The sequence below is a fragment of the Amblyraja radiata genome, chromosome 3 (assembly GCF_010909765.2).
Source record: "Amblyraja radiata isolate CabotCenter1 chromosome 3, sAmbRad1.1.pri, whole genome shotgun sequence".
Taxonomy (NCBI): domain Eukaryota; kingdom Metazoa; phylum Chordata; class Chondrichthyes; order Rajiformes; family Rajidae; genus Amblyraja; species Amblyraja radiata.
Window position 1 is genome coordinate 88,079,822 of NC_045958.1, and position 15,513 is coordinate 88,095,334.

Sequence of the window (15,513 nt, forward strand, 5' to 3'; positions counted from 1 at the left end):
CGCCGTGAAGAACAATGAAAGACCCGACTGGGACGGTGGGAAAACCATAGACGATAGGTGTAGGAGTAGGCCATAGAGCCCTTCAAGCCAGCACCGCCATTCAATGTGATCATGGCTGATCATCCACAATCAGTACCACATTCCTGCCTTCTCCCCATACCTCCCTCCATGATCTTCAAGAGCCCTGTCTAGCTCTCTCTTGAAAGTTTCCAGAGAACCGGTCTCCTCCGCCCTCTGAGGCAGAGAATTTTACAGATTTGCAACTCTCTGGGTGAAAAAGTGTTTCCTCATCACCGTTCTAAACAGCTTACCCCTTATTCTTAAACTGGGGCCCCTGGTTCTGAACTCCCTCCAACATCGGGAACACGTTTCCTGCCTCTAGCATGTCCAAACCCTTAATAATCTTATATGTTTCAATAAGATATCCTCTCATCCTTCTAAATTCCAGAGTGTACAAGCCCTGCCGCTCCATTCTCTCAGCATATGACAGTCCCGCCATCCCGGGAATTAACCTCGTGAACCTACGTTGCACTCCCTCAATAGCAAAAATGTCCTTCCTCAAATTTAGAGACCAAATCTGCACACAATATTCTAGTTGTGATCTCACTAGGGCCCTGTACAACTGCAGAAGGACCTCTTTGCTCCTATACTCAACTTCTCTTGTTATGAAGGCCAACATGCCATTTGCTTTCTTCACTGCCTGCTGTACCTGCATGCTTACTTTCATTGACAGATGAACAAGGACCCCCAGATCCCGTTGTACTTCCCCTTTTCCCAACTTAACATCATTTAGATGATAATCTTCGTTCCTATTTTTGCTACCAAAGTGGATAAAACAAAGGGGGACATGGGGGGTGGGGGGTGATTCCAGATTAGATTTCTCTGCCCAGGGGATAAGTCTGTGTCGTTTGTTTGTTTGTTCATTTGTTCCGGTGAAGGCGCTGTGCACACGGCAGCCGCTTGTCTTCTTCTTTTTGTTTTTACTTTTAATTTCAAGTTTTTGTGTACCTTGTGGGTTGTGACTGTCAGCAGGCCTATTTCCCTCTGGGGATGAATAAATTTTTATCTTATCGTGTCGTACCGTATCGTACACAGACTGAAATTATTTCAGTTGGTTTCAGGAAAAGCTTTGCTTCATTTTGACCACACAAAGACAGCCTGAAATCTGACTGAATGCTGGGACTTTCCTATTGATCTGACTATGAACAGATTTGCTAAAATGCCTCTGTAAATTGGGCCTAGCTAATTTATTGGTGGGTTTTTTATGTTGCCATGTCACTGTAACACAAGGAAAAAATAGTTGTAGAAAATAATTTATTTCCCAGAGCAAATAGTTAAAAATTCCAATGAATGATGTGGTTCCTGCAGTTAGGAACATACAGCCCTGCCAGCAGGAGTAGCCACTAATCTTTTACGTGTATGAGACAGCAGAAAGGACAGTCAGCAATTGAAGGGCTGATATGCCAATTGCTGTGCAGGTTGACGGATGTGATAAAGAGCAGATTATGAGGGTTCGGTTGTGACATTGCTGCAATGTATGCGCTGCGCAAGGACATCATGGGCTGTTGGACCCATATGGAGATTTTTTTTTTACAGGGTCATTATCATGCCAAGTGCACGATTATTTGTTTTCTTATTCCTTTTTTATTCTCTGGCATTATCATGAGTTACATGTATTTTAAAGCCAATTTTCCACCTCATTCGCTTATTTTAACAGAATCAAATCCTGCTCCTCCAATGAAGGGAATCTTTGCATCAAAGGCCCTAGATAGGGCGCTTAGGAATTTTCCTGAGTCGTACCAGAGAGGATGGAGAATGGCAGAGCGATTGAGGGGGGAGATTCATTGGGGATTTTCAAAAGTTTCTCCTTATTCTGTTCCGGGAAAGTGGAGCACGGCAAAAAGACATGTTTAAAGTGATTGTCAATAGGACTGGGTGGCTGTTAACGGGAAATATTTTGCGTTGCAGTGATGACATTGGAAGCGGATTCACAACAAATTCTCCAAAAGGAAGAAGTAAACTACTTGAAAAGGAACAAAAAAAAAGTTGCAGTGCTGCAAAGGGAGTGTGGTGAAGGGTTCTGCCACTGTTGAAGTGGATATCGCGGCCTACGTATTCACCTTCTCCACTGGAGATAGTGAATGCGGCCGTTCTGCATTCCGTGCGTTGCCCGTCGCTGATATCCCTTGTTAATGTTCCTCAGGTACAGACAGACTGCAGTCGGTCTTTACACTTCCAGTTCAGCTGCTCGCCAAGTTTCCGGGAGCAGGTTTTTCCCGAGAGGAACATTTTCCTCCGCAGTACTTCAAAACAAGTTCCCTTGGGGTTTCAGATGCTGCGTAGGAAAACGTTTCCCTTTGATAAAGCGCTGTACAAAACCACGTTTGTGTATTTCCCCTGCGAGAGGCGAGAATGGCATTAGCGATTGTCAGCGCGCCTGAAAAGTTAGCTCAGTATCGTCCTAATCTACGGTGGATTTTCATTCTCGGGGATTACCAAATCAAATCAACAGGATTGAAGGATTCTCCTCTGAATCTTCTCCAGGGCACCACTCCAAACCCATCTATACATAACTTTTCACTCCTCATTCCCAGGTTTAACCTCAAACTACCCCTTATTCCACCTCGGTCTCTAAATGCAGGGAGTTCCTCCAGCCTGAGCCGATAAATAGATGCAACTAACCCCCGCAATATACATTTATTAAAGCACAAAGTCAGACTTGCATTTCACTAGCGCCTTTTTGTGAGCTCGGAGCTCACTGAAGCGCTGTTGTCTGCGTTGCTTGCAGTGGAGAGATTGCAGTGAGATTCATTCAGTGAGGTGAAAGATGAATGTGCATGTTCCCGGACAGTACTGTAACCATCCTCGGCACCGCGCAATCCGGCTCACTTTTAAAATCGGCACTTTGCTGGGATTTTGCTTTATCCAGCGCCGTGCGCCAAGGCGGCGGATTGTAACCGACACAAACAAGACCGTGTCTGGGTTGCTTGTTGGGGGGAGACGTTGATGAATGAATAGTTTTCTGAAAATGTTAGAAGTGAATGGTGAAATGTTGCAAATGTTTGGTGTTAGAAATTAGCTGGGGCGTTCCGGTGAGCATTGACTGAAATGGTTAACTATGGGTTGAGGGGGGGTGGCGATTACCGCACTGGTCGGCCCCACAATACTGCGCCCCAGCTTGAGATGCAGCTCGCCGGTCGGTGCAGCGACGCTCCCTTAGGGTGAACGGCAGAACACGAGGTCTGGCAGGAAAGGGTTTGTTGTGAATGCAGAAAGGAACGCTTTCCGCCACATGCCTTGGGTGTTCTGATCGTCATGTGTTGATGAGGCCACGCTATATTGGGCGGCAACAGTGACAGTTCTGTCCCTCTGAGCCATTAACAACACACGGGGTCACACGAAGAAACCGCTGATCTTTAACCCAGTTCCCTGCATGCCAGATACTAAAAGAGATAATAACCCCTTGCTGCTGAAATGCTTGGCTCCATTCCAAAATTATTAATTGTGACATCTTTACCTTTATACTTTTAAAGCTCCCACGCGGAGGAGAAAGCTCCGTGGAAATCTGAAGTAAGAAGTTCGAGTGGAAAAATTCGGAATAATCTCAGATGTTGAACCCTCATTTTTTTTCTTCAATTGGATTTTGTTAAAATACATGTTAAAACATGGTTTTCCTATTGATAAACAATTAGGGATGGCGGGAACATACTATTGTTGCTGCAAAGGGGAAGACTGTTTTATCATTTGTCTGTATGGAAAAATATAGTTTTAATTTTGTTTCCCTACATTGGGAAAAACTTATTTAGTATGTTTACTTCACAAAAAATAAGTCTAACATTGGACTGAGAATATCCCTGGAAACGAAGATGTATGATTGTCCACAGTAGGAGAAAAAGTGCGTAAAACAAAAGGAGAGCTTTTTTCCAGTGATTATTTTTTTCTTTCACTGGGCGAGATAAATAACCATCCAGTGCGTAGAATTTGATTTTAATTAAGAATCAACGTTAAAAAGCAAAAACAATTCGATAAAATATATTTATAGTATATATTTTATCTGCGCGTTCCAATTGCTAAATTATGGATGAAATAATACGGATTTAAGGAGGTTGTTGAATCTGCAGAGACACGGGCCAGTTTAGGTGAGAAGAGGCTGGCGAGTGTGTGTGTGACACACATGGTGAGTGTCCGATGGTACGGCACTTCCTTGTCTTGTTTCCAAAGGGAGCACAACCTTTGCTAGTGACTGTTACCCCTCGATCCACGTTGTCCCTGTTATTCCTGAATAACTACATTAATAAGTTTCATGTTGTGTTTGTAAATACTTCCAGTCGCTGCTTTTCTCGCAAGGGCTGGGATTTTTTATTGGATTTTTAAAAGAATCTATTTTAATAGCAGCAATTATTCTGACAAATTGAATACCTTAATTTTAAATTGCTTATATCCCGCGTAACAAAAAGCTGCATTGTTTTACCTCTATGTTTTTGTTTTTTTTAATTAGAATTATTCCACACAAGCGTTAATTTTCCCCTAATATGAGAAAGTGGTTTCTGGATACTCAGGAAAGATCGGGTCGGCCAGTCGAATTCCCCTAACGTGTGAATGGGAAAGTATTTACAGATCAGAGTTTGCATGATGCAAAACTTTGACATCCTTGCACATTCTCGTCTGACAAATCGCAGTTTTGCCCTGGAAGAATGTAGACTGGGTCATCATCAGCCGGCTGGGTTTCTCCGTCCATGTCCACAAGCGCGATGTCAGCGGAGCAGAGCAAAGCCGGCACAAAAACATTCGTCCGACCCTGAGACCTAGTCGAACACTCTTGGATGGGAGGCCTGGAACTGGATGTATTAGTTAGTCAGTCCAATAATCCCTGTACAGACTCTATTGATTTTACTAAGGGCAAGTTTATGAACTAAAAGCACTTGGAGTTGGTATCTTAATAAACTGCTTTGCACACTCTGTCACATTTAGTTATGGGGCTGCAGAGTTTTTTTTTTAAAAAGCTAATTCCAATACAGATTGTTCACAGCAGGATTCCAAATTAGCCCTTTGTTTGGGAAAGCTCCCCGAGTTCAGCCTGAGCCCAACGCATTGCTCCGTTTTACCCTAATGAGTTGCAACACTGATAATGTGGCTGATGATCTTTCATTGATTTCACTATCACTTGCTTGTCTGGTAATTGATCCGTTGCTGAGCCTCCTAGTTAATTATATCGGCTTTGACATGGCCCCAGTCCAGGGGGAATTCCAAGTCTTGCAGAATAACAGTTTTAATAAAGGAGTCTATTACTGCAGGTGCCGCTGCTGCAGGCGGAGGAGACGGGGAGTGCTGCGGGACGCAGGGAGAACACGCTATTGGCAGTGTCCTTTAGAGGCTCACAAATAACTGCCATTAGTGGGAAGGTCAGAAACGCAGGATGTTGCTTGACTGGAGAGCCGAAGTGCCACTTCAGGAATCAAGAGGCTAGCTAATGTTGAAAGGGAGTTAGCAGGAGCGGGACGAGGCTGGAGAGTGCAAGCTCCTGCGTGACATTATTGGTCAGTGCAAACACAGCGCACATTCCACCTACAGGATTCCTCCTAGTTAGCTGGGACACTGCTGAAATGATTCAGGCTTCTTTTATTCTTTATTGTTTACGTGTCTTTTTTCTTAAGTCTAGCATTTTCTGTCTTGGTGCTTTTTGTAATGTAATGGCAGTGAATTGAATGTACTTGCTGAGGGAAAGTTTTGCAGGAAAGCTTTTAAGGAGCAAGGGAGGGTGGAATGTGCATTTGTGTCAGTATTGTGTACATTTGCTCATTATTTCTCATTGGTGCACTAATGATAGTGAACTACCCCTTGAGTGCTTTCCAGTGTGCGAAAGGGTGAGTTTCCATTATCATTCTCAGCTTCAAAAGAAGCGAAGGATTGTCAGAAAATGACACTTTTTTCCCCCTCTGGTCGTCTAAATCTTTAAATTGTCCAGCTTTGTGTTGTTGAATGCAATTTCTCACCAACTCCTCTGGTCTCCAGCCCCCAGTTGGCCTGTGCAGGGTTGGCATAGGATGTAATTCTGTGTCTGCAAGTAATGCAAGAGCTTAGAGTTCTTTGCCCTGTTCTCCAATGACATCAAGTTGTTGGGAGGGTGAGTTGATGGTCAGGACTCATCCCTGTAGCCTGCACACCTGACTGGCAGCTGTTAAGCTGTACAGGGCGTGCTTAGGGAGTCACAGTCTATGCATAAATGATCGGGGTATCTTCAGGAGGTGCGAAAGGAGCAGTGACCCCCGAGGAAAACACAGTTGCAGCCAGATTCTTAACTGCACTTCTTAGTGTTGACAGGCAAGAGCCTCAAACACCCACCAATATCTTTCATCATCATCAGCAGCAGCAGAAGAGAATGTGAGTTAAAGAGAGGGGAGAGAGAGAGAAGGGGGGGAGAGAGAGAGAGGCACAGAGCAAGTGACTTCACTTTAAGAGATTCAAGTACCAAACTACTCCATGCAGTTCAACACAGGAGCAGCATCCACAGAGCCTGCTTTCATGGGGACATGGCCGAACACCGAGACTAACCTGCTATTCAGAATGTCCCAACAGGTGAGTTTGATTTTTAATGTTTTTTTCCCCGCATAAAGTGGTTTTGGACTTCCTTCTCGAATTACTTTCCGTGCATCCTTCATCTTGCTATATTGTGTTCCTCTGGTATAAAAACTTGCTCTGTTTGTTGTCACTGAGCTCCTATGCTGCTGTGAGCACACTCGTCCTCTGCTAAGCTTGAGGAAAAGGAGGAAGGAAATCAAAGTGCTAAAGGCGACTGCTGTAAAACTTTCACAGGGAGAAATTTGCAGCAAGTCTTTGAGTTGCATGCAGTCAGTTGTAGCTTGAATGCTACTGGACAGAACAGCGAGTTCATGTGATAGAGCTTCGGCTGAAATTGATAGTATGTCGAGGGGCCCCTTCGACTTTAATTGGCTTCATGTGGTAGAATGCAGGTTTATGTGCTGTGGTGAGGGTCGGAGTGTGAGCTGGAATCCTTGCCAGGGTTCAGCAGTAGGATCATTAGTGTATTTTGCAGAGACTGCTTTATGGTTAGCTTTCTCTCTCTCTCCCCCCTCCCTCTGTCTGTCTCTCTCCCTCTCTCCCTCTCTGTCTCTCTCTGTCTCTGTCGCTCTCCCTCTCTCCCTCTCTCTCTCTTCCTCTGTCTCTCTCCCTCTCTCTCCCTCTCTGTCTCTGTCTCTCTCTCTGTCTCTCTCCCTCTCTCTCCCTCTCTGTCTCTCTCCCTCTCTGTCTCTCTCCCTCTCTGTCTCTCTCCCTCTCTGTCTCTCTCCCTCTCTGTCTCTCTCCCTCTCTGTCTCTCTCCCTCTCTGTCTCTCTCCCTCTCTGTCTCACTCACTGTCCCTCTCCCTCTCTGTCTCTCTCCCTCTCTGTCCCTCTCCCTCTCTGTCCCTCTCCCTCTCTGTCCCTCTCCCTCTCTGTCCCTCTCCCTCTCTGTCCCTCTCCCTCTCCGTCCCTCTCCCTCTCCGTCCCTCTCCCTCTCCGTCCCTCTCCCTCTCCGTCCCTCTCCCTCTCCGTCCCTCTCCCTCTCCGTCCCTCTCCCTCTCCGTCCCTCTCCCTCTCCGTCCCTCTCCCTCTCCGTCCCTCTCCCTCTCCGTCCCTCTCCCTCTCCGTCCCTCTCCCTCTCCGTCCCTCTCCCTCTCCGTCCCTCTCCCTCTCCCTCTCTCTCCCTCTCCCTCTCTCTCCCTCTCCCTCTCTGTCCCTCTCCCTCTCTGTCCCTCTCCCTCTCTGTCCCTCTCCCTCTCTGTCCCTCTCCCTCTCTGTCCCTCTCCCTCTCTGTCCCTCTCCCTCTCTGTCCCTCTCCCTCTCTGTCCCTCTCCCTCTCTGTCCCTCTCCCTCTCTCTCCCTCTCCCTCTCTGTCCCTCTCCCTCTCTGTCCCTCTCCCTCTCTGTCCCTCTCCCTCTCTGTCCCTCTCCCTCTCTGTCCCTCTCCCTCTCTGTCCCTCTCCCTCTCTGTCCCTCTCCCTCTCTGTCCCTCTCCCTCTCTGTCCCTCTCCCTCTCTCTCTCTCTCTATCTATCTATATCTTCTGTCAGTCTGTGTCTCTTTGTCTGTCTCTCCTCTTGCTCCCCCTCTGTTTTCTAAGCTCTATCTTGGCACTTTCCCCGGAGCTGTGCCTGCATTAGGGGCCGCTTTACAGGCAGCTGGAACTTGGCATCCTCCTTCTGACGGGAGACTAGAAATCTTGTTGCAAGGCCAGTAATAACTGCTAATTAATCACAGAAGTGGGTGTCTCTGTACCAAGTACTCGCTGATACATACCTTGCCTGCTCCCCGTCTTCTTGCAAAATTGTTTGGCTCTGCTGAATGAAAGCAATAGTTTCTCTTTGGACACAGCTCAAACAAGGGCAGGGAAGTTCAAACCAAACCTTTCTGCAGGGTCGCTCCTCACTTTGCAGCATTCTGACATGTGGAATTCATGCCTAGTTTGGTCATTAGGAACCGAACAGGCAGCCCAAGGCCGAAGCCGTTTGCTGCAGCCTAGAACTGGCTCCAGCCCACTACAAATGAAAATACTATTAATGACACGATTAAATTGATAGACTAATTTTTAACTAGTTGATACTCCATGTCTATTTAAAGCCAGATTCTTAAAGTGTTTTGCATGTATCAATTTTAAAATGGGCGTATATCGTTGTTCCCTGTAGAGGGAACCCAGTTCCTACTGAAAGAGTTTACACCCGGCACTGTCTCTCCCACTGAGCAAGGGGAGACTCTACCCTCCCTCATTCTGCCTCATGTTAGGTTTATTTTGAAGGGGTATTTATTGATTGGGTGGACCACTTCCCTTTACAGAGCGGGAAACACAAACAATAGGCACTGAGAGAATGTAACTCCTGTGAACTCGAATCGGCATCTGTAGGTGGTTCGAACAAACTGCTTTTGTGTGCTGTAGTGTTAATCCCCATTATGAGGCTTGCATCCTTATCCTTCCAGTTAGTTAAAGTTCACATTGAAACGGAAGCTCCCAGAGCGAATGCAAGTGGAGCAGATGTGACAACATTCTGCAGAGTGTTGGTATGAGTGATGGTGTGAGGGCCAGGTAGATGAGAGCTGTTTATGGCTCTGATTCTCTTGGATATCGCATTTGATCTGTGAGCGTTGTCAGTGCCATAAAGAAGTGAGCAATCTATAAATGAGTAGCATTATTTTAAAATACTTTAATGGAATGCCGTATGTTATCCACTGACAAATAAAACTATATATAGCGTATTTATATATATCACGGAATATACGGCTTACTTCATTCTGAGGAACCAGTCTAAAATTCAATGGTAAACAGAGTGTGATTTACATTGTATGTGGGAAGATTTACTTTTTTAAATTGGGTGATATTTAGTGAAAGAGAGTGTATGTCTTACTGGAAAATTGCAATTTCATGTTCAGGTTTGAAATGTTTTTTTTTTTTGAATTTTGAAACTATGAAGCACAGGCAAAAGCTGACTCAGATTTTTCACTTACAGGGAAGTAGTGATTAACAGACACACCGTTGCTTGATTCAAGAGTGAGCTAAGAGATAAAAACTAGAGTTCCCTGGTCATTAGTACCAGTCATGAAATGCTTCAGTATGTTCCTTGTCCTAACTTGTATAAATACATAAAATAGTGGTAAAAAGTGTCGTCATTAATCAGTTTTGGCAAATGACATTTTTGATCTTGCATAATATTTTACAGAGGAAAAAAGCTGCATTGCAGGAATTCTCATGGAAAAATGTGAGGAATTTTTTTAACGTAACATTTTGTGATTAGATGCACAATTTTTTGTTTTGTTTTCTGGCAATCGCAGATACATACAGGTGACTATTGCCAAAATGCATTTATCTAATTTATGATCTAAAGAAGTGAACAGGCGTGACTAATGATCCAAAGCAAAATATACACTTCATTGGTATTTACATCTGGAGTTAAGGGTGAATGTAGACCTTCTCCACATTACACAGTAGTGTTCATTCAGCAGGCATTTGCTGAAATGTCACCAGTTTGTGATTTGATTCAGGTTACAATGAAGTGAGAGAGCAGTCTTTTTGGAGTTTGATCTTGCCAACAAAACAAAATCTTTGGAAGGTTAATGCAATCAGTGACTGGTAATGAATAACAGAAGGTTTTTTTTGTTATTTCTAAAAGCATTGAATCTGTTCTTAAGGGCAAAAGCTATTGAGTAGCAGGGACCTTTGGCACCCCTGAAACTGAGCTGACCTATTGAGCATATCCCACCAGTAAATGAGAGAAACAAGTGGGTTTGCAGAACTTTTCCAAACCAAGTGTTTTCGGGACAAAGGAGAAATAAACCATATTGTCGGCTGCTTGCCTTTCAAGGGAAATGGTTTTGAACCTTTTTTTTGTGTGGCAATTTACATCAGTGTCTGTCAAATCAAAATCGCTTAATGATTTAAAAACCCAGAACAATAATGATTTTGTTTTATTAAAAAAATGTAAAAAAAACTTTTTGCACTCAAATTTGAAACGCATTCAAGATGAAGTTGGAGAAAATCAGAGGGGATAGATTATTGTAACAATGTGTAGTGCTGTTTTGCTTGGAGATCCCAGATTTTCTGTAAACTTTAACACTGCAATGCTTAAAGGCACAATAATTTCACACTAAATATAACAAGGTAGTTGAAAATTAAGATATGCCTGATAATGGATAATTCCACAAATATGGTTTATTCCAAGTAAGTTGCCTACAGAGAGGTGAAGGAAGGATGCAGATATATTATTGGGAGCAATTGTTTTTTTGTATGGAATAGTGTAAGGCTGCTTCAAAAATTACAGAAGGCAATCAGATCATTTCAGTCCGCCATTGTCAGTGACTGAAAAATAATTTACTCTTTCAGTTGCAACGTAGCTGAAACATTAGAATTATTCTAAGAGTGTGTGTAAAACAGGCCTATGGGAGTCTTTGTGGCAAGGGAACTGTTTATCTTTTTTTACTTCTGATTACTAAACGATCTGTATGTGATTGAGTTTTTGGTTCTGTGAAACGTGCAAGGTAACCCTTGATTTTCTCTTTAAACGTGGAAATTAAATATAATTAAAGGGAAGGAAAGCTTCTAAATAAAATCATCCTTTCAATTGTAAGACTTGACGATAATCAGCGTAGTATGATCTGCATTGATCAGTTATTAAATGTTAGATTGAATGTCGTGTTCAGCTGCAGGTATATCGTAAAGATATGTGTATTTCTTTTACACAGTTAGCTTTTTGATTTTATAAGTGCATGGTACAGGTGAAATTATGTCAACATTGTGCTATTAGTGATTTGGGATGGCGAGCCACCTGTGGTGGCACAAAGCAGCAGGTACCTGGGCAACAGGAGACTGTACATGTAAATGACCCAGGCTGTGCAAGTGATAGGCCCACATTCCTCAGCAGATTTACATTTGATTTTACATTGCTGGATTTATTTCCCCTTTTTCATGGATAAGGTACCAGAAGACCCGGCTCTAATCCTTTTTTTTATTATTTCTTTACTTGTAAAAGTGTCGGAATTTTTCAAAGAGCAAGGTCTGCCTTGGGACCCTGATAACCCCTTAAAGAACAGCTGCAGTGGCAGAGCTTTGGGAAGGCAAGCACTGGGAAGCTTTTTGATCTGTGACAGGTCGAGACTGACCAGAGTCTCCCAAGCTCGCTCTTTCCTACTCCAGCTACTGATAGACTTCTGCTGCGACTGCACTCTGCCATTCTTTTGTGGTGTTTTTCTCATCAGAAAGGTAGTCTGGTTTTAATCTATGCATTGCCGCACTTTCCCCCGATTAACCAAGCTTTAAAGTAACACGCTTTTGATTGTATTGTGCATGTATTAATGTGCACAGATTTCTGAATTTGTCAAAATAACTTAAAATCTATTAACTTCCAAAGACAAGAGTTAGAAAGGTGACTGCAATACTGGAGAATGCTGCACACAAGGTTTGCCAAGTGGACTTGGGGGCAAAAGGATCTTGAAACTCCTGAAATTAATGGCATTTAAAGGAAGGACTGAAATACCAGTCAGCTCTGACCATCTATGCTTCTCTCTTGTTAGTTGATGAGCCGAAAAGATGATTTAAAGCAGCATGTAATAAACTTGCTTTTACATGAGAAAGTGCCATCTGTGCTCTCTGAAACAAGTGCAGAATCATGATTAAACATGTGCATTAACAAATCAATAAAAAGTGCCAAAAAGGCTAATTTTGGTTATTTTTGAAAGTGGCTGCACGGGGAGAAAGTGACTCAGAAATTAACAGAAAACCATTCTGGCAATGTTTTTGGTTAACCTGAAAACCCCACTCTGGCAAAGTCACACTGGCGTGTCTTGCATTCAGTCTTAATGTCATTGATCTTTTTTCTTACAAAGGTGGATTTCCAATTCTGAAGTTCACAATTATTTTACATCTTGCCTTCAATTCAAGATCTACATTGACCTGTGGGCCAGTATGTTTTACCAGCAATCAAACAGCATTTTCTCCAAGATTTCTGGGCATAATAGCAGTGCAGTGCCATGGTTCAGATTATTTTGTAATTAGAGCTGCAAATTATATTTTGACTCCCACTCAATATTTTAGGGACACTAATGGAAATACAGCATTATTATTAAGTTTGAATGGAGCAGTAATAGGAGATTAATGTTGGTCACTATTCTTCAATTAACCTTTTCAAGCTAGTCTGCCTGTAGTTTGTGCGTGTTTGAAGGAGTTGACACATTACCCAGCCCCTCTTGATTAACACTTGAAGAACTAGCTTTGCAGCAGAACCTTGCTGCAGACTCCCACTCTGGAGTAAGGAGTCAGGAAGTAACGTCGGTGACTAATGAGTTGCTGAATAAGACATCTGGTAACCGTGCTGTTTAGTTGTGTCATTGTCGAGGCCAGAGATTATTAGGACTGTTTGTGATGTTAAGAATTTATTCACTTGGGTCATTGTGACACAGTGGGCCAATTCAAGGAAACGAAGGCTGTACACATTGTACACTGATAACAGGCTGGTGAGATGGAACTAAACACGGAACAGGAAAGAAAATCTACTTTTAGACCTTTTGGCTTAATGAGGGAGCAAAGAAAACTAGTCAAGTCTGCTTTGACTTCATCTTATCAGTGTGTGATTGAGGCAATCTCCCCACAGCCCACCCCAGCTGTCCCCCACAATTCTACTGTCTATGATTGAAATTCTTTTTGTTTCAAACAGATAATTGACCCAAGGGAAAGCAGCTTTTAACTCTGTTCTCAAAGGCATCCTGGGTTTATAATGACACTTTTTTTTGGTGCATTTATTTTTTAATTAATCATCTGTTTTATTGGATATTTTATCTTTTTCATTTGCACTGTCTGGTATAAAAGGATGGGTGTGAATTACTCCTCTCCCCACTGTCAGCCTCTGAATTGCCAGATAGAAGTGTGACCCTCTGAGATGGTTGTTCACCTCAGGAGGTATGACTGAGGCTGGTTATTAATCATAACATGAGATGACTAAAACCCACTCTGTGCCACAGCTCCCCAATTACACCCTCAACAGAAGTTCATTGCGAACCTCTCCAGAGAAGTAGAGAAACACAGTGAATCATCGAAACATCCCTTAATTCAAAGCGTTTGAAGACTAAGCTAGATGGTGCATTCTGGATACATTTGGACTGTTCTCAGAGCTGAAATACATCGTCATCTAAGCCACAGGAAATGGGCTTATTATTGAGATGTCCTTGGGTTTCTACATTTGTTCAATACCTGCCTTTTAACGTTCAGCTGTTAAATTCTGTACACAATCACTTTTGCAATGGGAAATAAGTATTTCCTTGAAGCCAGCGATGTTCGTGTAGAAACCAAGTGCTTAAAAGTACAAGCAGTCACAATAATCTATTTTATTGGGAGGGACAAAGATACTCTGGCCCCTGTGCCTGTTTAGCTGTTTAACATGTTGCCCAAGAAGTACATGCTACATACAATGTAAAGTAGGATTTAAATCGCTTATGGCAATTAATAAAATTTCATTTTAATATACTTACTCTGTTTTTCCCTAAGACCTGTGATTATCAAATGCCATTCTATGATTTCAGTTCAATGGGGTTCAAACACAGCAAATGTAAAGAAGGAGTGCTGAGATAGGGATGCTCTGCAGTAAAAGATGCAGACATGTCCTTGGCCTTTCCCAGCAGCTGAGCTATCCTTACTGTCCCACCAGCTCCCTTCATCTGCATGCACCAACCTTGCTTTCATTATTTTCCAAAATTGCATGAGCACACTGGTTTGTAGATTAAGTGAAATTGTGAGTTTTCAACCAACACTGATTTGTAAATTAAATGAAATTGTGAGTTTTCAACCATCATGGTGCAGCAATGAGGGTCACTCTTAAAATGTGGCCTTCTTGCATTATTCTTCATATGGTTTATCAGGAGAGCAATGGGTTGAGTTTTCATGTTTCACACACTGATACCTTGCTGCCTAATGCCTAATCAATCCAACCGAAACTTCTGTTTTAACCTCTCCAGCATTTCCCTTCCCAGCTAATTTACTAGCATTTCCCGTTTAAAAAAAATATGGGATCAGGATGTTCTAAACTACAATATATTTGAGGTGCAAATATGGTCACATATGTAGTACAAGGAATTGCATACAGCAAGTTCACACAACTAATAATGTGATTGGTTTTATGTTATGGAATAAGAATTAAATAGTGATGACAATGCCATGGGCAAACTGCCCTGCTCTTCCGTTAATGATGGCAGGAATCATTGCTAACCATCAGATAAGACAAATCATCTGACGTTGTCTGATATCTCATTGTAAAGAAGGAAGCTTTGATAGTGCAGTGCTTCCTCAGCTGGATTTGGCACATGTTGTGGACCCTGAGCTCATAACTTTATGACCTAGAGCAAGCAACGGAATCATGGCAGACATTTTAATTGCATTGCCTTTTTAACAAAGAAAAACATTTTAAATTTCATTGAGTATTTTATTTTAAATGCTGCTGACCACATTGGCCCCCAATCAACATGAGTTAACCCAGATACTTCCATTAGTTACTTGAGCTAAGGTCCAGTAAACAAATTCGGGTGCTGGGCTAATTGGTCTGTGTGGAAAGGATGTACAGGTAGCAGCCCCAGTTCATTCCTCTCCTGGCTAAATCCATAACATTCAGCTGACCCAAAGTTCTGCTGCCCAAGTTACTCCAGTTCCCCGATCACACTACATCCTGTTTGTCCTCCGCAACTACCCATTGTCTCTGCACTTGCAGATCCATGTAGGCTTCCTCGGACCATCCACCTCATCTCAGTTTAAGGTTTGTATCCTTGTTCTTAAATTAGTATTCTCACCTGACCCTGGCTTCACCAGCTCCCCCAGTCCCACCATTCTCCATCATCTCTGCACGTCTCCAGTTCTGGAAATTCTTGGGTTGGCAGAAATAAATGGTGCGATTAATGAAAACGCGTGTTCTTGGCACTAATGAACTGCCCAAATACACCAACTGGAATATTTTCTCTGTGGAACAATAAAATGGATCGTCTTAATCTCATTC

General features: G+C 42.9%; 1 protein-coding gene and 1 long non-coding RNA gene across 6 annotated transcripts in view; one reads left to right on the forward strand and one right to left on the reverse strand.

The window, feature by feature from the left end:
- bnc2 (basonuclin 2) overlaps positions 1–15,513 on the forward strand; it is a 543,948-nt gene that overhangs the window by 152,693 nt on the left and 375,742 nt on the right. For 4 of the 5 annotated variants that reach the window (XM_033018261.1, XM_033018262.1, XM_033018267.1 and 1 more), the window contains exon 1: positions 5,162–6,576. The exons of the other annotated variant lie outside the window; for it this stretch is intronic. In XM_033018261.1, the coding sequence (XP_032874152.1) occupies positions 6,481–6,576 (96 nt within the window). In that variant the 5' untranslated portion in view covers positions 5,162–6,480. Of the gene's footprint in view, positions 1–5,161; positions 6,577–15,513 lie in introns of those variants that run through there. 5 annotated transcript variants of the gene reach the window in all.
- On the reverse strand, positions 3,631–6,099 carry LOC116971259. Its single transcript, XR_004411451.1, has 2 exons — positions 5,994–6,099; positions 3,631–4,838 (listed from the first exon to the last, which is right to left on the reverse strand). It is a non-coding gene; the product is annotated as an uncharacterized LOC116971259 (long non-coding RNA).